This window comes from Panthera leo, chromosome C1 (assembly GCF_018350215.1).
Source record: "Panthera leo isolate Ple1 chromosome C1, P.leo_Ple1_pat1.1, whole genome shotgun sequence".
Taxonomy (NCBI): Eukaryota; Metazoa; Chordata; class Mammalia; order Carnivora; family Felidae; genus Panthera; species Panthera leo.
Window position 1 is genome coordinate 85,767,398 of NC_056686.1, and position 25,181 is coordinate 85,792,578.

Genomic DNA, 25,181 nt, shown 5'->3' on the forward strand with positions numbered 1-25,181 from the left:
AAAACACTGCTTTTGCCACCTCCATTTTCTAAATTCCCTATTGCAACATCCTTCCCTTCATTCCTTTGATATCTTTTAAATTCACCTTTTCCACTTCCACTGCCTTATTCCGGGATGTCCGTGATGAGTACATGCATGTGAGACTACCTAGCTTCCCGTCTTTTTCATGCCCAGCTTGAGCCACCTCCATGTCAGTCCCCGCCCCCCCAACCCCCGCCTCCCCACATCACCACAAACACAATTCTGGCCATAGGCAGGAAGTACAAGGGATTTCTGCAGAATCAGACTTTTGCCCAAGCATTCTGAAAACATTCCCCTACCCTGGCTTCCTGATTACTTTCTGTTGGCCCTTCTGTACCCTGGACTTTGACCTGCTAGATCTAGAGCACCTGCCAGGACTCCCTGCCTTTCCTGTGTTCTCTAGAATTAGCATCTGAAACTACAGTGGCCCATCACCACGCCCTCAGAGCAGCCTCTTCTGTTTATATACTGGTGTAAGCAAATTATTTACTACAATACTCCACTACCTCATCTTTATCTAGAGTTTTTGTTTCCTTCCCCACAGAAGCCACCCTGTTACTGTACTGACAGACTAAGTGCGCTTCTCAGTTTTCAGTAGCAGTCCTCCAGCTCAGGAATCTAGTGGCTCCCTAATGCTCATCAAATACAAATTCTTCTGAACAACTTTAGAAACTCATAGTGCTTTTCCTCTCCTCCCTGTTCAATGTAATTACCCACAACATGGCAATAAGCAAAATAATCAACACTCTAGACCAGGGAAAGAGCAGGCAGGGAGAGACCAGCAGGCCCAACATGCAGATAGAATGACAGCAATTCAGTATTTTTCATTCTGGAAAAACAAATGAAGGTAGGAATGGTGGGAGGGAGGAAATAAATGAAAGAAAAAGAAAACAGCATTTCAATGAGATTCTAGTTCAAACAATCTGTCAGCTCATCCAGCCTTATTTCCAGGTTAAAAAAAAAAGGGGGGGGGTTTAAAAAAAAGTCTACCGTATTTCAGACTTAGCACATGCTATTAACTTTAAATGTACATTTCAACTTTATCTGCTAAATTTCTATAACCAAGAGAAGTAATAATGTTAACAGTAAGATAATACTCAAAATGTATGGAGTCTGGCACACTTTAGGCAATCAAAATTTATTGGGAAAATTGATTAATTTAATATGAAGTTTAATTCCTCCTTGGAAAATGTTTCTGTATACACTGTTAAGTAAACTGCAAGCCACTGCTAAAATCAAAGAATTAAAAACAAAAAAATTAAAAAAAACAAAAGCATTTGAAAGTATTTCCTGAATGTAGGCAGATAACAGTATTTTAAAAGAGTGACACTATATAAATAGACATGAAATTCAGATTCATATCTAATCTTAGTACAGTTTCACATCAATTAAAACCCTACTATTTGGCTTGGACTTTTGAAAATAACATACCACTTCCAAAATGATAAATATCTATCTGATTAGCCATCACTCTTCCCACCCTAGGCATTAAGTGAGGTCAGACTGTTGTCCAACTTTACAGGGGTTATCTGTCCTGTATGTGCATCATACTACTTCCCCTTGAGCAATACTTTGTACACAGATGATAGATTTCTACAGAACTTCACAACAAAACAAAGTTACTACACTTGTAATAATAATAGTTGAAGCAAAGGCTTCTTATTGGCTTCCAGAGACTTCCTCCAAGCAATTCTGTAGTGGTGACCAAAAACCATGGAAATCCACAATAGCTACCAGCAAGAGGAGGGAATTTTTCTCTGTTTACTAGAGCTGTGGCTTCAAAAGCATAGAGCAACCCCCTGTTGCTTTTTTTCTTTCTGTCCCTCCACATGGGTCAGGATGTAGGCTCAATCATGAAGCTCTGAGACAGACAGCAACAGAATAGAGTAACTAGAACCCCAAGTTTCTGGCAGAGGACTGAAAATGAGGAAGTGGCAGAGAGGTCATGGAATGGGAGGGGCACAGGAAAGCAATCTCATAAAGTTGTTTACAAACCCCAAGGGACATGCTGAAGTCACTAATGCTCGGATCTGCTCCTACTCAGCATACCAAAACACCTTCAGAACTAAACTATCCAATCAACTAGGTCCCAGACTGTCTAGGTCCCACACTGAGTAGCACAAACTTGAAATAGATCCAAAGAGAACCGCAATCCTTGAAAAGTGAACTGACACTGGAACCATAGACCACAGGTAGACTGGTTATTGCAACCTGAACCTAACCAGGTTGACTGCCTGTTAGAATAAATAGATTGGCATTCTCCATAGAATCTAAGCAAGATCTAGAATGAATCTTCTAAAATAATATTTACAATGTCCATACTATAATCAAAAATTACCCTGCAAAGTGCCACAAAAATTTCAACTTATGTTAGAAAAATAATAGATGAGGCTGAGATGACATCAATATTGGAATTATCTGAGAAAGACTTTACAGCAGCTACTATAAAAATACTTGAATAAGCCATCAGAAATAATCTTGCAATAAATATTAAAACAAAATAGAAGATATAAAAAACAAATGGAAGTATTAGAACAGTAACTCAAATTTAAAAACACACATACAAATGGATTCAAAAGCAAATGCAGCAGAGGTAAGAGTTAATGAACTTGAAGACAGATCAATAAAACTTATCCACTCTAGGGATGTCTGGCTGGCTCAGTCAGAAGAACATGAAACTCTTGATCTTGGGGTTGTGAGTTCAAGACCCACACGGTGTAGAGGTTACTAAATAAATCAATAAACTTAAAACAAATTATCTATTCTGAATGGCAGAGAATAACAGCCAGAAAAAAGGAAAAAAGGAAAAAAGGAAGGAAGGAAGGAAGGAAGGAAGGAAGGAAGGGAAGGAGGGAGGGAGGGAGGGAGGGAGGGAGGGAGGGAGGGAGGAAGGAAGGAAGGAAGGAAGGAAGGAAGGAAGGAAGGAAGGAAAAGAGCTCAGAGATCTGTGGGACAATAAGAAATGTCTAACACTCATGTTATCAGTCCTGGAAAGAAAGGATTCTGCATACAGTGCTGGGAAAATATTTGAAATAATGGCTGAAAACTTGCCAAATTTGGTGACATTAACCTATAGATTCAAGAGGCTAAGCAAACTCCAAAAAGGTCAAACCCCAAAATATCCACACCTAAATGCATCATAATCAAATAAATGCAATCAAAATCTCATGGGTTTTATTACAGATGTCAACAAGTTCATTCTAACATTCATATGGAAAGGCAAAAGAACTAGAATAGATCAGTTTTGAAAAAAGAAGAAAATTAGAGGAATCACACTACCTATTTTTAAGATTTACCATAAACCTAAAGTAATCAAGACAGTGTGGTATCACAGAAGGGAGAGACATATATCAACATAACAGCAAAAAGATCCACACAAATATGGCCAACCGATTTTTGGCAATGGTGCTAAAACAATTCAACAGAGAAAGGATAGTCTTTTTTAAAAAAACTAATGGTGCTGAGTAATTGACATATGCAAAAAAGAAAAAAAAAAGGATCCTTTCCATTAAAACTTACACTTCATACAAAAATTAACTCTAAATCTAGATCTAAATGTAAAATGCAAAACTATAAGAAAGCATAGGATAAAATGTGTCTTTCAGTTTGATGATGGGTTCTTAGACATTGTAACAAAAAAACATGATCCACACAAGAAAATACTGATATTCTCGATTTTGATTTCATCAAAATGAAAAACTTTTGTTTTTACTAAAGACATGGTTGAGGGAATAAGAGGACAAGCTATGGACTTGGAGAAAATATTTGCAAATCATGTATCTGGCAAAGACTTGTGTCCAGAATATGTAAAGAATGTTTAAAACTTAACCATAAGAAAACAATCCAAATTAAAAGTAGGCAAACGACATGAAAGGGATGCTTCATTAAATAGGATACAAAAATGATTAATAAGCATGTGAAAAGAGGTTAACATCATTATCCACTAGGGAAATGCAAATTAAAACTATGATGACTGGGCCATAGGGTAGGTCTATTTTTAATTTTTTGAGGAACCTCCACACTGTTTTCCAGAGTGGCTGCACCAATTTGCATTCCTACCAACAGTGCAAGAGGGTTCCCATTTCTCCACATCTTCTCCAGCATCTATAGTCTCCTGATTTGTTCATTTTGGCCACTCTGACTGGTGTGAGGTGATATCTGAGTGTGGTTTTGATTTGTATTTCTCTGATGAGGAGTGACGTTGAGCATCTTTTCATGTGCCTGTTGGCCATCTGGATGTCTTCTTTAGAGAAGTGTCTTTTCATGTTTTCTGCCCATTTCTTCACTGGGTTATTTGTTTTTCGGGTGTGGAGTTTGGTGAGCTCTTCATAGATTTTGGATACTAGCCCTTTGTCCGATATGTCATTTGCAAATATCTTTTCCCATTCCGTTGGTTGCCTTTTAGTTTTGTTGGTTGTTTCCTCTTCCCAGTAGTTGCTAGGAATTTACCCAAGGGATACAAGAGTACTGATGCATAGGGGCACTTGTACCCCAATGTTTATAGCAGCACTCTCAACAATAGCCAAATTATGGAAAGAGCCTAAATGTCCATCAACTGATGAATGGATAAAGAAATTATGGTTTATATACACAATGGAGTACTACAGGGCAATGAGAAAGAACGAAATATGGCCCTTTGTAGCAACATGGACGGAACTGGAGAGTGTGATGCTAAGTGAAATAAGCCATACGGAGAAAGACAGATACCATATGGTTTCACTCTTATGTGGATCCTGAGAAACTTAACAGAAACCCATGGGGGAGGGGAAGGAAAAAAAAAAGAGGTTAGAGTGGAAGAGAGCCAAAGCATAAGAGACTCTTAAAAACTGAGAACAAACTGAGGGTTAATGGGGGGTGGGAGGGAGAGGAGGGTGGGTGATGGGTATTAAGGAGGGCACCTTTTGGGATGAGCACTGGGTGTTGTATGGAAACCAATTTGACAATAAACTTCATATATTAACAAAAAAAACACAACTATGATGACATACCACAACACACTTACCAGAATAGCTAAAATAGAAAATATTGCCAGTAAGAAATGCTGGCAAAGATACAGAGCAACAGGAACTCTTTCATAATACTGGTGGGAATGCAAAATGATAGAGCTACTCTGCAAATCGTTTTCGAAAATTTTTGTGAAATTAAATGTGCATCTACCATATGACCAGGAATCCCACTCCTAACTCCAGAAAAATTAAAACTCATGTCACATAAAAACCTAAATGTGAATGTTTTAACATTCATATGTATGTATGTGCATATATCTATATCTATATCTATAATTGGTAAGAAGTGGATGGGTAGAGGCATGAATATATAGGTATAGTGGGAAGAAGTTTTTTTGGTGATGAAACTTTTGTGTCTAGATTATAAGGGTGGATTCACTGAGAATTTAAAGAGCTAAAAACTAAACAAACAAATGAATGTAGTGTTCAGGTGTTTCTAATTTAACTACGAAACACTGGCATTTCATGACAGACCAAAAATAGTATTGTTCCTTTTTCCGCTGATGAATAATACACATTTTTCATTTTACAATTTCATTTAAATTGAGGTGAAATTACATACAGAATAGTGTCACCAGATTTAGCAAAAATAAATAAATAAATAAATAAAGGATCCCAGTAACGTTTCACTTCAAGTAATCATTTGTAGTATAAATGTGTCCCAAATATGGAATGGGACATACTTGTTCTGAATATATATATATATAGACCTCTGTGTATGTAAACACACACACACCCACCCACACACACACACGTTTATCTGAAATTCAATTTAACTGGATATTTTATTTGATCTGACAATCCTAATACAGAAAAATGCACAGATCCTAAATGTATATATTTGAATGAATTTTGGTAAATGTTTATACCCATACAACCAACACCCAATCAAGATACAGAATATTTCCATTACCTCAGGTTCCCTATTATCCCCAGCCAGTCAATCTTCATTCTCTCCATAGGCAAATACTATTTTCTTGTGACTACTTTTTCCTGTTGCTAACATGTTTTTAAAATTAATTCATGTTGTAGGAGTCAATGGTTCATTCTTTTTTATTGCTAATTAATATTCCATTGTAAAATACAGCGAATTTTAAAATCTATTCTCCTACTGGACACATGGCTTGGTTCTAGTTTGGGGCTATAAGCGAATAAATATATAAAGTTAAAAGCATTCTTATGCAATTGTTTTGTCAATGTTTTCACTTCTTTTGGGTAAATACCTAGAACTGATTTTACTAGTTCATGGGTTTAATTTACAAGAAACTGAAAACTACTTTCCAAAGTAGTTATGCCCATTTATATTCTTCCCAACAGCAGGCAAATTTCAGTTACTCCATATCCTTGCAACTTTTACTGTTGTTAGCCTTCAAAATTTTTGACATTCCATTGGCTTTGTTAATTTTATTGTTTGACCATTTTCTATTTCACTGATTTCTGCCGTGATGTTCAGTATTTCCTTTCTTCTACTTAGTTTTTACACACTTTTTTTTCTAGCTAAGATGGAAACATATCATTGATTTTAAAACTTGTCTTCTAATATAGATTTCCAAAGCTATAAATTTCTAAGAACTGCTTTACCTGCATCCCACAAATTTTCATATTTAATATTGTTTTTATTCAGTTAAAATAAATATTATTTCCAAATATTTGGGACTTTTCTAGACATCTTTTTGTTAGTGATAGTGATTTAAAAAAAATTTTTTTTAATGTTTGTTTTTGAGAAACATAGAGTGTGAATGGGGGAGGGACAGAGAGAGAGGGAGACACAGAATCCGAGGCAGGCTCCAGGCTCTGAGCTGTCAGCACAGAGCCTGACGCGGGGCTCGAACTCACAGACTGTGAGATCGTGACCTGAGCCGAAGTCGGACGCTCAACCGACTGAGCCACCCAGGCGCCCCTGGTGACTTTTAATTTAATAGCCAAGCATATGGTCTACTTTGCTGAATGTTTCATACATGCTTGAAAATAAGGTCTATTCTACCACTATTGGGTGTAGTGATCTTTCAGTATCAGTTGGGTGCAAATGGTTTTTGTTCAAACTGTCAGTATTTTTGCTAATGTTTTGCCTATTAGTTGCCAAGAGGTTGTTAAAATCCTCAACTCTGATTGTAGATATGGCTGTATCTCCCTTTTGTTAGTTTCTGCCTCATGTACCTTAAAGCTGGTATTCAAGGAATATACCTTTAGGATTTTGTCTTCTTGATGAACTATCCTTTCTTTATGAAAAGTCCTTTTTTATCTCCATTATACTCCTTTTGAAGTCTATTTTATCTTCTATTAATAGAGCCACTTGTTTTCTTTTGTTTTCTGTTTGTATAGTCTGTTTTTCCCCCATTCTTTTACTTTCATCTTGTGTCTTTACACTTAAAGTTTAACTCTCTTATAGACAACATATAGTTGGACCTTTAAAAAAATCTAGTTCTTTTAATTGGAGTGTTTGGTTTACATTTAAGTAATTACTGATTTGGTTAAATTTAGGTCTATCATTTTGCTATTTTTCTATTTGTCCTATATATTTTGTACCTATATTTCCTCCTTTCTTGCCTTTTTTTTTTTTTGATGAATCATATATCTTTCAGTATTCAATTTTAATTCCTCTAATTTTTTTTTTTTTTTTTTTTTTTTTACTTCTGCCTTTCTTCTTTATTGCAGTTGCCAAAAGATTTCAATACATAACCTACATAGACCTGATCAGTCTACAATTAGTATTCCGCTGCTTTAAATAAAACGTAAGAACTCTGCCACTCTGGACTGGTAAGATTTGGTTTGGTTTTACTTTTTAATTTCAGTACTTTACAGATGTCTTTCTTTTGTCTCATGACCTCCACGGTTTCTGAGGTGAAGCAGCCCAACATTTATTGCTCCCCTGTGTGTAGTGGGTTCCCTACTACCACTCTCGGTTGCTTTTAAGATTTTTCTCTTATCTTTGGTTCTCATCGGTTTTAGCTATGATGTGTTAGGTCTTGTTTTCTTTACATTTATTCTGTTTGGAGTTCACTGAGCTTACTGGATCTATGTACTGATAGTTTCACCAAACTTGGGAAAATTTTGATCTTCACCCACTCATAATTTTTCTGCCCTATTTTCTCTCTCTTCTCCTTCTGGGAATTGAATTACATATGCATTGGACTGCTGAATACTGCCCCCCATGACTTTGAAGCACTGTGCTGTTTTCTTCTTTCCAGTTATTTTTTAGCCTTTATTCATCAGGACAATTTCTATCCACCTGTCATCTGCACTCTGCTGTTAGGTCCAACCATTTGGGTTTTTGCTTCCATTTCTCTGACAGCACTCATCTATATACATTCATTACAACTATTGTTCCTAGTCACTGTTGATATGCTAAAGAGACTCAATTTGTTATCATGCCCTAGAAGTGTTAAGATTTGTTCCAGCAGGCAGTTAAATTATGGACTAATCACCTTGATTTCATGGAGGATTGATTTTACATTATGTTAAAGGTTTTGTCTTTAGTTTTAGGCAAATCCTTAGTCCTGGGCATGGTCTCTTCTAATACACAGCCATTCTAGAGATTTGACAGAAAGCCTGAAGTGCTTACCAAGCCTTCTAACTTGACGGGATTCAAACTCAAAACTGTTTTCCCTTGCAATACAGAGCAACAAACTTTGCTCAGATTTTTCAGCCTTCCAGCTATGGCTTTCCACCAGGTTCATGGAGTCTTCCCCTGTACAAAGCATAATTCAGCAGTTAGCCAAAGAATTAAGAGGAGATTTGTATACAGACTGTTAAGGCTGGCTCCTCCTTCAGTGCCATCTCCATTTCTAGAATTTCCTCCTCACTTTACAGCTCCTCTAGCAGCCCCCAATTTCTCTGACACCTCAAGCCAATAAAACTCTTGAATTCTAGCCTTCTCTTGAATTCTAGCCATCCCTTACCAGACAGACTGGGGAATGGCCTGAGGGAAAAAGCTATATGTAAGTATAGTTCTCAGCCTGCTTTTGGTCATTCCCCAGTGTCTTCAGACAGTTATGTTTTTCCCAGAGTTTATAATTGGGAGGGCTTGTACATTACAGGCTATTCCACCATTACCAAAGCCAGAAGTCCTGCCTTATATAATTCTTCAATGCTTGCTTTAATGCCTCAGAAGAAAACAACACAGAACTGGTACTTAAATGTCCTTGGCTCTCTCCCTTTTTATGTAACAGATTAAAAACAGAATACTTCATATATATTTAAAATACCTTTTATCTCAAACGAAATAAGTCAGAATAATCTCTTGTTAATTAATGCTCCTAGGAAGTAGGGAAGTATATGTTCAACTTCCAATGAATTTATCAATTTAAGCTATGGTTGATTAAGCCATGGAAATATTTAGAGTTAGACCAACCAAACTAGCATCTAGTAAAGCTATTTCTGTTATGAACAAAAAGTACAAGACTCTACAGTAGTCATGAAATATTATAAATGCAGAGCTGTTTATAACTAGGAAAAAGAATGTGACTACTTACATACATACGGTGGCATATTACTGAGTTAAGTGATATGACAAATCTTGCCTAACCCAAGGTCTTCAAACTTAAATTTTTTAAAGCCATATTTTATAGTCATTAAGTTTTCCATTTGTCCACTTGGATGTGAAAGATGCAATTTAAAACCAAACAGCAACTGTACATGGCTGGCTGAACATTTATAATTCAACAATTATATAACCTCCAAAATACAGCAGAATATGAACCACATAATTAAAGTGTCAGCTAAACAAGACAAGGCAATTCAGAAAGATGTCATTTTGTGGCATGTACTCAGCTGAGGTTTAAGTAAGAGGGCGGTTGGGTGGTACTTACTCTTTCCACCTCTGCTTAAAGCACTAATACCAACTACTGTCAGGACAATTCATCTTGTGGTCAGCACAGCTGACTTTTAAAAAAGAAGAAAGTTCCACATTGTATAAACTCATTTCATAAGTAAAAACTGTTTTTAAATAACAATATGAATATCTGTCCGCAAGTTTTCAGGCTTGGTCTGCTCCATGTGTGTACATCCTCAAAAATCACCAAAATAGCAGCAACAGATGATGATGTCATAAGGAAAAAACTCACTGCCACAGGAAACTAAGTATTATTGAGTCAAGATCTTTCTTCTTGGTCACTTGTTTTATAATTATTAGGTACACCAAAAGAACTGTTCATTATACAAATACGGGTATGTGCATATATGACTGAAACTAACATCTAACAATAGAAAATGTCTATGCTTCCATTCCATCAATGCTTTAGGATTCTGTGCTATTTTCTGGTATGGAAAACAGACTTAGCATCTCCATCTCCAATGGATGCATGTTGTCTCCTGTGATAATTAAAGAGTGTAACGGTCCTCCCAAGTCCACAGTACACATTTGCTGCAAAGTGCCTGCTGCAATTTTCTGGTCCTCAGCTCCAACCCTGGCTAAGCCAACACAGAGTGTCTTCTCGGTGACTGCTATTAAGAAGAAGAAGAAAAAGATACTGCCATTCAAATCAGCAATTGCATTATCCTGTCCAACATTAAAATGAACATTAGTACCAAAAGTACACTTAAAGAAGCCCTGAATATCTTAAATCTCCTTAGTCACATATTACACACCAATTATCTATTGATTTACCTAAGGCTTTTCTAAATTATATGCACTACCTGACATATAAAGCGGTTCTTCCTAACTTTACCCTTTTGGAATTCCAAAGGCTTGCCCTAGTTTAAGTTTTCAGGATTTGATAAACAATTGCCTATATCCATACTCTTTACAACTGATTAGCATTTGTCTTTATTTTGTTTTTAATGTTTATTTATTTTGAGAGGAGAGAAAGAACATGTGCACATGAGCAGGGGAGGGACAGAGACAGAGCGAGACAAGAATCTCTGGCAGGCTCTGCTCTGTCAGCGCAGAGCCTGATGCAGGGCTCGAACTCATGAACCGTGAGATCACGACCTGAGCTGAAGTCAGACGTTTAACAAACTAAGCACCCAGGTGCCCCAGCATTTGTCTTTATATAGCTTCTGAGTGAACAATGTTTATTATCTGCCCAAATATATATATATATATATATATTTTTTTAAGGCACTTATGAATATTTAAAGTTTATTTATTTTGAGAGAGAGAGTGAGATTGGGGGAGGGGCAGAGAGAGAGAGAGAGAGAGAGAGAAAATCCCAAGCAGGCTCTATGCTTAATGTGGAGCCTGACATGGCTTGATCTCAAGAAACATGAGATCATGACCTGAGCTGAAATCAAGAGTCAGACACTTAACCGACTGAGTCACCCAGGTGCTCCAAACCTGCCTATATTTTTAATAAATTGCTTGATATATGTTCCCAGTGACCAAGGTATACTAGAAAAACAAGAGGAGTATGAGATAAATACACAGATTTGAATTTTTGCTTGGCCACATAATCACCTATGTCAAACTTCAGTTTTCTTTTCATTTTTCAAAACATAATACTATCTTTCTTAAATGGCAGTTGTAAGGGTTGAGATAACAGACATGAAAGTATTTAATAAATTACAGAGCCCTTAACAAATAATGGGCATAATGACATTACTTATGTTTTTAAGTGCTGACCTTTTCATGATTTTATTTAGTTGGGAAAGCTGTCTTGATTGAACAATGATCAAAATGGGGCAAATGAGGGGCACCTGGGTGGCTCAGGTGGTTAAGCGTCTGACTCTGGATTTCGGTTCAGGGCATGTTCTCATGATTTGTCAGTTCAAGCCCCAAGGTGGGCTCCAAGCTGGCAGTGCAAAGCTTGCTTGGGATTCTCTGTCTCGTTCTCTCTCTGCCCCTCCCCTGCTCACTCACTCTCTCTTAAAATAAAGAAATACATGTTTAAAAAATGGGACAATGATATCTACAAGGACAAGCAGGCATGCAAGTTTAGGCTTAAGTGTACAAAATTATGGATATGGAATACCCTTGCAAATTATTTGTTTCATAACTTTAATGAGACCTACTAATGAGGAAAAAAATAAGCAACAGTCATTCAAGAATCTCTTATGTATTTTTTCTATCAAGAGATTGGTGCTCAAAGGCAGTCAGCAACTTACAACAGAATATAATGACAAGTTCTTTTAAAAACCTGTCAATAAATGGAGCACCTGGGTGGCTCAGTCTGTGAAGGGTCTGACTTTGGCTCAGGTCGTGATCTTGCGGTCTGTTGAGTTCGAGCCCCTCATCGGGCTCTGTGCTGACAGCTCAGAGCCTGGAGCCTGATTCAGATTCTGTGTCTCTCCTTCTCTCTGTCCCTCCCCAGTTCTCACTCTGCCTCTCTCTCTCTCTCTCTCTCTCTCTCTCTCTCTCACACACACACACACACACAAAGTAAAAATAAACATTAAAAAAAAAAGAATCTCTCAATAAAGATTTACTGATGACAAACATTTTATTATATACCACGTACTGTGTCTAGATATTATGAATATAAGGATAAATTCTCTTGTTTTTATCCTGAGGAAAACTACCCCCAGTCTCAGTGAGAACAAAGAGAAAAAGCAGAATAAGTATATTTTTGCAGGATAGATCTTACCATAAATTTAGGCTAAAAAGGAAGTTCTGCATTTTACCTATGTATTTATTAACATGTTTACATTAAACCTGATTTACTGTTAATCTGTGAAAAATCCTCACTTTCTTGAATGGTATTAATGTTCCTAGGAAGAACTCCATTATTTTTCCTTCAGTACTACTTTTAGCCTATGAAATTTAAGTGAAAACTGAAAAAAAAAAAAAAAAAAAAAAGACAAGAAAAAGTACTATGCAAGCACACTGAACCTCACTTCAGAAGTGGGAGGTGTGTGAAGTTATACCATGTGCACATCTCAGTACAGCAGTGGGGAAACATGAGAACCCTTTTAGGGCCTTGAGTACCTGGCTCTTCTCCTCGTATTCGTTGATTCTGAACAATCTCCAGAAGCTGCCGGGCTGCTTGGTTTACACTCATATACCGAGGAGGTTCATAGATCTTCCTTCCCCTGTAAATATAAAACTAGATGCCACTGTCCTCAGCCATGAAATTACATAACACATTTTTAATGCAGTTATTCCCCCAGGAATACTCAGGTACCACAGTCTAATTATATGGTCTAATTATATGGTTTGAAGCATTCACACATTACCCATTTAAGTATACACTAAAACATGAATACCATAATTGTTTAAGTTTAAGCTTTTTTCATTGTTCTACTTCAAGTGTCCTCTGATCTCACTGAAATGCTGGCAGAAATAAAAGTCCAACAACTTAATGATAAATGTCTAAATCAAAGTTACTTTTATTTAAAGTGATAACCCAGGCAAAAACAGTTCAAATTAAGCAGCAATTTGTTCTAGATCCTGGCTTAATCAGGTTCTATCGTGTCCATTTTTATTACCATGTTTAAACCACATATTCCTCTTTTCACTTCTTCCTCTAAGAAAAGTAAACTAAAGTGGTAAATATCTAAAAATCTTGGAGGGTTAGATATGTTTACTTCTGATACCTCAAAGCCTACCACATCTGCCCATGATCATAATAAAAATACTGTTTTCATAGCTTACAAAACAGTTCATACAGATTATCTTACTGACTCCCAAAAAAATTCTCAAAGTCAGCACTGTCCAAGAGAAATATGATGCAAACCACAGAGTTTTAAATTTTCTAGTAGTCACATTAACAAAAGTAAAAAAAAAAGGCAAAATTAATTTTAACAATACTATTTTACCCACTATATCCACAATGTTGTATTTCAACATTTACTCCTATAAAAATTATTAAAGAGATTATTTTTGTACTAAGTTTTCGACATCTGTTATTTCATACTTATAGCATTAATTCAAGTGTTAAATTTTCATTGGAAATACTTAATCTTTATTTAAATTTCATAAAATTCATGGTTGCAAAAGATTTACCCAGTGAAGTTACTCCAAATATACTTTTTTAATAACTAAGTTGAGTATTTTTATTAATTAAAATTAAATTATAAAGGCAGTTTCTCAATTACATTAGCCATTTTTCAAGTGCTCATTAATTATATGTGGGTAGTAGCTACTGTACTGCACATTGCCTCAATAAGCAAAAAAAGGATTTTAGCACTCATCACACATAGGAGGAAAAGAAGACTCAGAAACCAAAGTAGCTTGCCTAAGAGCACATAACCAGAGGCAGACTCAGGACTCAAATGCACGTCTTATTCTGACCACCAATTCATTAATTCACACCACAAATATTTACAGAGTGCCTATTAGGTGTCAACCACTGTCACGGTCCTGAATCCATGAGATCTATTGCTATTTCCACTCTATCACACTGCTTTTCACGTCATAAGATGAGGTGATTAATTTTTACCAGTTAAGGAAAGCTAATTTTCAACAATCTTTAGAACCCATGTCCTTTATGTAGAATTTATTGTATAAGGAATTAGAAACAGACATAAGCATTCTCAGAATAAGAACTTACTTGATTAGATTTTCCAAAGACTGCTCCTTTACTTTGATGTCTGTAGGAAGTGAAAAATAGTTCTCTTTTAATTAACTACTTTATCCAAAACCCTGTGTGTCAACTTCGGTAGAGCCATTTAAATTTAGGGGAAGCGTTTTTGTCAAGTCTCCGAAATATTAATTTCAGAGCTCATGTCATTCTCCCGTCACACTTGTATCCATCTACTTTTTTATAGAAATATACAGAAGAATGGAAGCTTGTGGTGTGTAAAGGTCATTAGTTAGAAAACAAACACGGGGTTGGCCCTAAGACCATCCTGAAAGCATCTAATTTCCTCTTGGAAAAGAAGACACAGGAAAGAGTCAGATAAATATTGGCATATATACTACCAAACAGCTAATCCAAATCTTTGTGTTCATTTCTACTAGCTGGTAAGTGCATAGACCCAACTGAGAAGTCTTCTTATGTTCCTATTCTTAACCTATTTTTCGGGCACTAGAACGTAAGCTCTAATGCATGTAATGTAACAGAAGAAAACTTTCACCACATTTTGAAAAGAAACCTTTGCTCTCTTGTGAATGGTTAAGACATGTCTAATAACTTATAAATAAACCCTTTAATACCCAATATTCATAAACAGCGCTTTCCCAAGCACTGACTGCCAGGTATGGGGCTACCACAGAGGCCAGAACACACATAATCTCTGCTCTCATGAAGCTTGAAATGCAAGTGTCACAAATCCTTGATTCCTTTTACTTCTTAATCACTGATGCTCAGCCAAACAGTTTGGTAAAAGGTAAAAAAGCACAATCACTCCACATCCTCACAGGAACTCAGTATACAACAGCAAGAGCAACAGCTGCTTCCTGTTCTACATGCTAAAAACAAATGGTTCAGCCAAAGTCTGCTTTTGCAAAAATAAATACACTGCAACTGAAGGGTCTTTTTGTTGGATTTCTACAGCTTTCCTAAGTGATTATCAAAGTTTTTCTTATGAAGGAGACTAAAGAGTTTCCTAGGAAAATACAGCAGAGGTTAAGCCCTTGTAAGTATTTGTAAATGTTCTTGGAACCGGTGGTGAATGTACCTTTCAGGTTCGAAATACCATTATTTAATTTTTCCATTTGTCTAGCACATATAAGAAAAAATGCAATATCAGTTATTGAAAATGGCCTGCAATACAATTAACAGACGTAGACTTCCTTTATATGGTACCTGCAAGATTTTTAAAAATTCAACACATTCATTTAGTTCATTCACCTTGAGGTTCTGAAATGTTGTGAGTTTTTAGTATTTTAACTTTTTAAATGATCTGCTCTATAGAACCTGGTTTTAAGTATGAAGAGGGCTGGGGAGAATTTTTACAGGCAAATGCTTTTTGATCGAACATAAGACTACATTATGAAATATTTAATATCAAGCCAGACCAGTCTTACTACTTCTCCCTTGCCTTCACACAGGCCAGAATTATTCCTTTCTACTTCTACTTGCTAAAGGTAAGCATCTCCTTTTCACCTTAGTGCCAGCACCCTGCATAATGCAAAGTACCCAATAGATATTCCATAAAAGTCTACTGAATCAATTTATTCATGTGGCTCTACTATTACCCACACACCAGCCTATCTTAAACTACCCCTGAAGTAACATAAGTCCCAACTCCTTCATAAAGCCTATGTTAACTTCCCCTCAAAAGCTCTTTGTTCTTTGAAATATCTATATAGTTATTACTATATTTTGTTAATCTTTAATTACATCATATACATCTGGTCTTTTCAGGTAAATTTTAAATTCTCTGTAGTATCCTAACATGGTATATTCTCACTAATCCCTACAGGGTCTGGACCACAGCAGGCATTCAATAAATATATACTAATTTAAATGATGAGCATTCCAGATGATTAAATGATGAGATGTACGGTTTGAGGATTTGAAATCATATCTTATACTTCACACCTTGTTCCTGTTTTTGTTAATGGAGCAAGGAAGATATATTGTTTAGCCTTGTTTGTCTTTTCCCAGGAAAGCCAAGAAAAGGGGGAAGCTCTTAGAAAGAGAAATCGAGAGCCAAAGTTCTGGTTTGTCCTTCCTGCCTCTTCATACAACAGAACTTAATTGTTCTTTAAACTTTTGTGTACATAGCAACTAAATTTCAAAACCCTGAGGGCAGGACGCATGTCTAATACTTCCTTAGTATTCCAAAAAACCCTAACTCTACAATGGGCATAAAGTGCAGCATGATATAGTAAAAAGCTGTGAATGACAGGTTATCTGGATTCTACCAATTCCACCACTGATAAACTGGGTGACACAGTGGGAAAATGATTAAATATCTCTGGGCCTCAACTTCATCTGTAAAATGGGCTTCAATAACATGATCTTCAGAGTCTCTCTCAGATCTGTAATTCTGTGATTCTGATATCAATACTGTGGTATTCAAAAAACATCTCTAGGAAGAAAAAGGATGGCACTTGGTAAGAATAAATGCTTAATACAGGTCTGCTGAATTGCAGTAAACTGACAAGAACAGGGTTTTGATGGATAAACGGGTAAGATAATAGAATGCTGGAGTGGATTCATGAGGGCATAAGAAGGGAGTAGCACGAATTATGGTATACACAAGGGAATAGCCAGGTGGTATTTGGAGCAGAAAATGCGTTATCTCCCTGAGAGTAAGAGAAGTATGTGGCACACAGAGCAGCTAGACCAGGTCGTTCCTTGACCTCTAGCTAGTTATGCACAGAACAGCTTTACCTGAACACAAAATCAAAATGAGAATAATACGACGACTCCATATTGTGACTTTAAGGAAACTCCAAAGCCCTCACCTAGTAAGCATAACGTGTGCATGCCGTTTTGTCTGTTCTTCTTTACTTTGTCAAAGAAGCTTTCTGGTCTCCAAGTGTCTGTCCAAAAAACAATAGAAACCGTCTCTCCAAACTTATACAACTAGAAAAAGTAAAAACATTAATTAATGATAGAACAATTCACTGCTTACTCTTTCAAAGTTAACAACCAAAACATAAAGTGAGACCCAGACTTGAGATGAGTGGGGGATCAAATCTCTTACAAAATACATGTTCTCTTTGGTCCACAGCAGCTGGTGTCTCTCTGATGCCCTTTACAGTAGTGCTCCTAGTAGTTCAGCATTCAGTATAGCAACATATGTAACCAGTTCACGATTTAGCTATGTAGTTGCTAAAAATACTGAAACAGAACCCAGAAGGAAATAAACAAAGACTTTTGAGCAGTCAGAGCAGGGACTGTTCACTAGGTTAATTTTATTATCCTCACACTACAGACCACCAAGGCTCAGAAACATCAAGCTCATCTGCCCAGGGTCTCACAGCTAGTGAGTAATGAAAAAGACTCAAACAGGTCCAAGAAATGCTCCTTTCCACCATGGCAGCTCAGGACAATTCAGAGACTATATTCGCTGCAGCTATTTCTTAAACCCTACCCCCTTACTTTACCCACGATTTGATTCCTCACTATAGAATTCAATGAAGGTTTGCCCAAACCTCCTCCTTTCCCAAGTGGCCTACCCACCCCACTTGGCCATCACACAACCAAGAGGCTTGCTTTGTTCCAGTGTGCTTCCAGTCTGGCTGCACAGCTCACTGAAGCGAGCCCAACTCCACATCTTATGCTAAGAAAACTCAGTTCTGAATCCTAGTTCTGCAACTTGGTAGCTGTGTGACATTGTTCCTTCTAAATCTCTAAAATAGGGATAGTAAAAACATACTGTCTTTCCTACTCATGGGGTTGTAAACATGTAAAAAGTTATTCAAACTGTGAAGTAATATGCTAATATTAGTTCTTATCTAGTCACTGTGCAAAGGACAATGAAATTCAAAGACTTAATACATGGTAAAACATAAAACTAAAGTTGTTAGGTAAAGATTTAATTATTCAATTGAAACAGTGCTTGAAACAATTTATAAGAGCTGGAAAGCACTAGACACAGGAAATCAAGTCTAGTCCTCTGCCACAAACTGTGCACAGGACAGTACTGAACTTTTCTAAGCCCAAGGTTTTTCATTTTTCAAATGAAGAACTGGTCTGCAGAAGGGATTATCATCCTGAGGCTTCTCCAATCAGTTTTCAGAAGCTGCTGCAAGAGGTAAGGGGGAGGCAGAAAGAACAGAAACAGAAAAGCTGGAGCATTCAAGGCCCTCTATCCCTCCACCCCAGGAAAGCTCAAATTTTCTCACTTTTTGTACACTGAGGCCTAAAACCTGTAACTGACACTCTTAATGGTGACTTTGAGTTCTTAAGGAAAGCTCATCAGGTTCCTCACACGGCCACAACTTCCAACTCACCTACCAATGAGCTTTATTCTCAAAGTCCACTTGCAAACTGTCTAAAAAAGATCTATGGAAGCCATGCCATCCCCTGGCAAATTCTCAGATCAGTATAGCAAGAGCCATGTAACTGCAGGAATTCAGAGTCATGAATCTTCTTGCCACGTATATAATGTTTCTCTGTGAAAAATGCATCCAGCTGTTGAGTTCCAATGTGTTCCAATGTGGGATTCCTGGAATACATTCACCCAAGCTGCAAGAGATAGGCCTAGCCCTGCTGGGGTGGGGCTGGGGGTGGGGGTTCTGCTACTGTTATTGTTCTATGAGAGGCAAATTTATCTAAAAGATATTTATTCTAGATCATCCACTATGTGCCACACATTATGCTATGCACAGGTATAAAGTGAGAAGCCAATCCGAGCTCTGGCCCTCATGGAGAATGCAGTCTTACATATACCTCACAGAGCAGGCAAGAGCTCTGAAGTCACAGCGCTGGTTCTTAATAGATGGGTCACCATGGGGTGCCTGGGTGGCTCAGTCGGTTGAGCGTCTGACTTTGGCTCAGGTCATGATCTCATGGCTCGTGAGTTCGAGCCCCGCGTCAGGCTCTGTGCTGACAGCTCAGAGCCTGGAGCCTGCTTCCGATTCTGTGTCTCCCTCTCTCTCTGCCCCTAACCCACTCACATTCTGTCTCTGTCTCTCTCAAAAATAAATAAACATTAATAGATGGGCCACCGTGGACAAATAACCTTCCTGACTTTCAAGAGAAACTCCCCGGGAAAATGCGCATAACTATAAACCTAATAATGTGATTTGTTAAAGGATTAAATGACATAAAGTGTGTAGAATGCCTAATACATTGCACACAGTAAAAACAATAAATGTTAGGGATTTGATGATATAATAATATGTTTATAATGATGATATAAAAATGGTCTAAAATGCTGTGTCTTGCTATAATCCAACTGCTTTCTTTACTGGAATGAGCTCAAAAATATTACCAAATATTTGAAAATAAGTTTATGATTTAGCTCTGATAAGTTCAACAGTTTACATTCTAAAAGGGATTTTTGGCATCTCTGATCAGACTTTGAAATATTGCTATTACTCTGTAAAAAATAAAACTATTGAGGTTAAAGAAAATTACGTATGCAACCATATATAAACACTCTAAATGGGCCTTCAATATTTTAAGAGTCATGGAAATATACTCATGAAGGTAAATTCTTCATTCAGAAAGAAAGGGATAGATGATTTCTGAGAGAATTGAGATGCTAGTCACATATAAACACTAGCTGCAGCATGCTGTAGAAAAGCTTCTTGGAATTGTCTAATTTGGGGGATTAAAAGAAAGCCTCACATAAGCACTGCTTTCTAGGACCCTGATTTATAGACTGTAACCATTCCCATGGTTGTGCTGCAAACTTCTTCAATGAGTTCTGGAACATTATGCAAAGAGTTTCACCATTTAAGATGTCAGTCCCTCAAAGAACAGAAAGATCAGTGCCATGTTTCACAATCCAAGGACTTGCCAGTAAACCATAAAAGAAACTGGAGTAAAAGTGTCAAGAACTGAGGCTGCAGAAGTCTAAGCTCTGTCTTATACATGTTAGTCTTTGTACTGTGATCATTTTCCCCCAAAACAGTATTGATGCAAATCTAAATTTAGAGACCATAAAAAGAGCTGTTTTCTAAGAACAGTAGATAAACACAGGTCTTTTTGCTTGTTTGTTTTAATCTGAAGCAAGTTATAAAGAAAGCAATTTATCCAACTTGATATTGGATCGTGTTTTTATCTGTTGAAGATAAAAACTCAAAATGATCTAATTAACATATAAAGCAATATCTAGTTAAAGCAAGAAGATGCATAAGAAAGATCAATATTAGGTAGTAAATAATAATTCTAAAAAATGAGACATAGACAGTACTGAAGGAGTTCAGCATTACTCCCACTTGGAAAGCACCTGAAGACAACTCCTGAAGACAGGATATAGGCTGGGCCTTAAAGGGTGGAAAAGATGGGGGAACTTGATCTTGGGGGAAGAACAAGATGGTAGGAACAACTTAACAGAGGTGGGAACTGTTGGGCAATATTTAGCATGGCATTAAGCAATTATCTAGAAATAGCTATTGCCCGACTTGCCTCTAACAAGTATCTCTTAATTCCCGACAGCTTTACCACGTGCCAATTCCTGTCAATGCCAGCTCCATAATATACCTAGAACTGACTTCATTTCTTTTATCACTACCTTAGTTTGAGTCCTTAATGCCACTTGCCTGAATGACCTTAATAATCTTCTAACTCATCGCACTGCCACCAATGTTTCCTTCCTTTCAGAAGCACAGAATGCTTTGTAAAATCCATTTTTATAATTAGGATTTAATACTTTTGTCATTCTACATTCAAATAAAAAACAGTTTGTGACTGGGGTGCCTGCGTGGCTCAGTCGGTTGACTGTCCGACTCTTGCCTCAGGTCGCGATCCCATGGTCATGGAATCCAGCCTCATGTTGGGCTCTGTGCTGACAGTGCAAGCCTGCCTGGGATTCTCTTTCCCTCTTTCTGCCCCCTGCCTCAAAATAAACAAACAAAAAATAGTTTGTGATTTTCTAAGTTAAAAAATATCTTCTCAACATACAGAAAAATCAGAAAATTTAACTTGCTATTAAGAACTCTGTGGGGCACCTGGGTGGCTCAGTTGGTTAAGCGCCGACTTCGGCTCAGGTCATGATCTCGCGGTTTGTGAGTTCAAGCCCCATGTCGGGCTCTGTTCTGACAGCTCGGAACCTGGAGCCTGCTTTGGATTCTGTGTCTCCCTCTCTCTCTGCCCTTCCCCCGCTTGTGCACTCTCTCTCTCTCTCTCTCTCAAAAATAAAATAAACATTAAAAAAAATTTTTTTTAAAAACAACTCTGTGAAGCCCCACATGTATCTTTCATATATAAACATGAATCCTAAATCAGATCACTTAAATCTGTGAGGTAAAAGAAAGCTGAGCCAGCAAAGATGTCAAAAAACACACCACAAACCACATAATCAAGAGTTACTAGTTTTCTATACAGAATATTGGTCTTGGAGTTGTTTTTTTTAATCTCCACATGCGTTTTGCTTAACATTTATGTAACACTGATTTTGCTGACACTAAGAAAAATTATGCACATGCCCACTGTATACAAGATACATAAAGTTGAAGACCAAAGAGCTATAAAATTTATGTTATTACACATAAATGAGAGAATCCACATATGAATTAAACGAAAGAATTTTAATTTAAAGTACATAATTCCAAAAATAAACCAACTTGGGCTGGGGTGGGAAGGATAAGTAAATAAATAAGCAATTCAACACAGCAAATATTTGTTGCATATTGATTATATGTTTTGGCACTGTGATAAAGCACAAAGGGAGATGTGAAGATGAGTAAATCAGGAAGTTTATGTGCCCAACACGTAAACACATAAAGTAACTGAATATTCTGTATGGGATGACGATGTATCAGGATTGTGCAAGTAGAAGAATGGTACAATCATATCTGCAATTTAAAAATAAAACTATTAAGTGGGAGAGAAGATGGCTATTAAAATATTGACTAAAAACAGTTCCAGTGGAAATGGAAAGAAAAACATTTTTAATATGCCCATGATTCCGCAGGTGGTCAAAATAATTCCAAAGTGACTAAAAGAACAGGAAGCTTCCTCAGATGCGTTCTTCTAAGGTTACGTGGCAGTGTAGAGTGTGGATCCCCTTATTACCTAGTTTAGTGTTCACTGTACAAGGTTAGACTTTATCATTTCTACATTAGTCCCTGGACAACAATGAAATCAATTCAATGCTTTTGAAAACTAACAGTAAGAACTACTACAAGGTCAAAACAATGCTGATTATCACAATGAGTCTTGTGCTATGAAAAAAAGGAAGGAAATGAGTTGTTACTTTTTAAAAGTAATATACATATTTTCCAAAGTAGAAATGTATTATATAAACAGAGGAACATATGGCAATAATCAAGGTCACTCATGCAACAGCCAGAGAAAGTGGAAGCATTTCGTAATGATGAGAAAATTATACAATCTTTTCCCTGAAGTCAGCTGCAACTGATAATGCAGTTTTTATGCAGAAATCATTGCTACCTGGTTTCACTGAACTGTCTCATTTATCTGTCCTTTAAAATGTCTCAAAACCATTTTAGTCACCAAATTTTAAAAAAAAGATTCATTCTATCACACAAATGACTAACAAGAAATGATAAATACCACATAAAGAAAGTGTGCCAGAATTTGTAATTTCTTCTTTCTTTGGCCTGTCATCTTCAGGCCAATGTATCCAGGTAAGAATTGAATAAAAAGACTGAAAGAGGGGCGCCTGGGTGGCTCAGCTGGTTAAGCGTCTGACTCTCGATTTCGGCTCAGGTCATGATCTTACAATTCATGTGATCAAGTCCCGTATAGGACTCTGTGCTGATAGGGTGGATGGAGCCTGCTTGGGATTCTCTGTCTCCCTCTCTCTCTGCCCCTCCCCTGCTCTCTCTCTCTCTCTCTCTCTCTCAAAATAAATAAATAAACATTAAAAAAAAGACTGAAAGGAAATATACCAAACTAGTAACTAACTATGGTTACTTCCAGGTAGTGGGACTTCAGGTGCTTATATTTTCTTCCTTATACTTACTATATTCTCCTAATTTTCTGTGAGTATATATGTCACTTATCATCAAGAAAAATAAAAATATTTTTTAAAAACAGTTTTTTCTAAAGCAGAGACAATGGTAAATGAAAACAATTCTGGTTCTGCATGACTAAGGTGCCAAATGTTTAACCTTAAGAATTCAAGAAAAGGACTCTGTTCTTGCCGTCTCTGTAGTGAGAAAAATCCCTGATATTTCATTCAGGAATGCCTAAATACAACCAACTTACCTGGCTCTACACAAATAAATGGATTTTCCTTTGATTAGAAAAATCCTCAAAATACAAATTTCACAAGTGTTAGAAATATTTGTTACTTAGGAATTTCAAATAACACGATTTTAAAGTTTATATGTTTATAACTAGTATTTGAATTGGGAAAAAACCTAAGATTTACTCAATGAAAATCTGAGCATCTAATGTATCTTGGTTAAGGTAACCTTTGCCTGAAGTTAGAAAACAGGCCAGGTTTTTTGGCTTCTAAATCTAGAGGACATTAGAATTGATCTCAGTTAGTATTCTCCATACTTTTTAGTGCCAAGTCTTTTTTTCCAAATAAATTCTTAAATAAAACATCAATAGGGTTAAAGATCAAGGCTCCCTGGGGATTTATTCATTGCTATTTGGTCTCAAGTACTTCAATTTCTGCAGAATTGCTGAAGCAGCTTCATAAATCCTGGTACACTTTGAAAACCATTGATCATGTCCAGTGTTCCTCCCTGTCCCCACATCCCCTTACAGTTAGGAAACCTGAGATCCAGAGAAGTTAGAGGACTCCTTAATTACTGCCTGAGCAAAAGTAAAACCAAGAACTTTTAATCTGCAATTAAACTCAACCTTTTCTATTATTACTTTTTCTTTACCAGTTCTACTCAATATATAGTCAGTTTTTACCCAACATATATATTCTCAGTCTTGTGTTAATTAATCTCTAGGTAACCAAGGTTTCTGTGGTACATATGTATGTATTCATTGGTGTCTGTGTATTTCTATAATACCTCGAAGATTCCAAAGTGCTTCATGACTCTCTTTAACTGTATAGTTCCCTGTGTTGGGAAGGTATCTGCCTTACTGTTCATTTAGCAAACCTCTTATAATTCATTTTTTAAACTACTTTATTGATACATAATGCACATACTGTAACATTCACCCATTACAAATGTACACTCAATTTTTAGTAAACTTACCGAATTGTGCAACCACATGTAGTTTTAGAAAATTTTTATCACTTCAATCAGATTCCATATGTCCATTTATAAGTAATACCTGTTCTCAACCCCAGCCAACCACTAACTACTTTCTATCTTACAGATTTGCTTTTTCTGGACATTTCATATAAACAAAATCCTACAATATATAGTCTTCTGTGTCAAACTTCTTTCACTTAACATACATGTAATTAATATCTATGCCAGGACTACTAATTCTTCACAAGACAAAAGGAAAGACTTCAGAGTCTGAAGTAAATTAAACCTAATCACACTCTGCTACATGATCAATTCACTACAAATAAAATCCAAATGGCTGATGTTGGATTAGAGAGCCTAGTGATCCAACCCTATCTACCTATCTGACCTCAGACCACTTTTCTCCAGCCTGCTACTCTCCAATAAGCCCTTCTTTGGTTCCTTCAATGAGCCAAGGTCATTTCCACTTTAGAGTCTTTGCACAAACCATTCCCTTTGACTGGAATATGTTCATTCTTTCTTGATTCATATCTAATCTTAAGTAACACCACTTTAGAGATGCCTCCTTTGACCACCCAATT

At 36.8% G+C, this 25,181-nt stretch overlaps 1 protein-coding gene across 22 annotated transcripts in view; it reads right to left on the reverse strand.

The window, feature by feature from the left end:
• DPH5 (diphthamide biosynthesis 5) overlaps positions 1 to 25,181 on the reverse strand; it is a 92,906-nt gene that overhangs the window by 46,808 nt on the left and 20,917 nt on the right. For 9 of the 22 annotated variants that reach the window (XR_006206440.1, XR_006206443.1, XR_006206442.1 and 6 more), the window contains exons 4-7: positions 17,260 to 17,380; positions 14,453 to 14,492; positions 12,889 to 12,992; positions 8,590 to 8,715 (exon numbers count right to left, since the gene is read on the reverse strand). Coding sequence is in view for 10 of the 22 variants with exons in the window: in XM_042953080.1 (XP_042809014.1) it covers positions 8,590 to 8,715; positions 12,889 to 12,992; positions 14,453 to 14,492; positions 17,260 to 17,380 (391 nt within the window). In the remaining 12 variants the exon portion in view is untranslated. Of the gene's footprint in view, positions 1 to 7,626; positions 8,716 to 9,447; positions 10,470 to 12,888; positions 12,993 to 14,452; positions 14,493 to 17,259; positions 17,381 to 25,181 lie in introns of those variants that run through there. The other 13 variants (XR_006206449.1, XR_006206450.1, XR_006206448.1 and 10 more) reach the window with 4 other exon arrangements.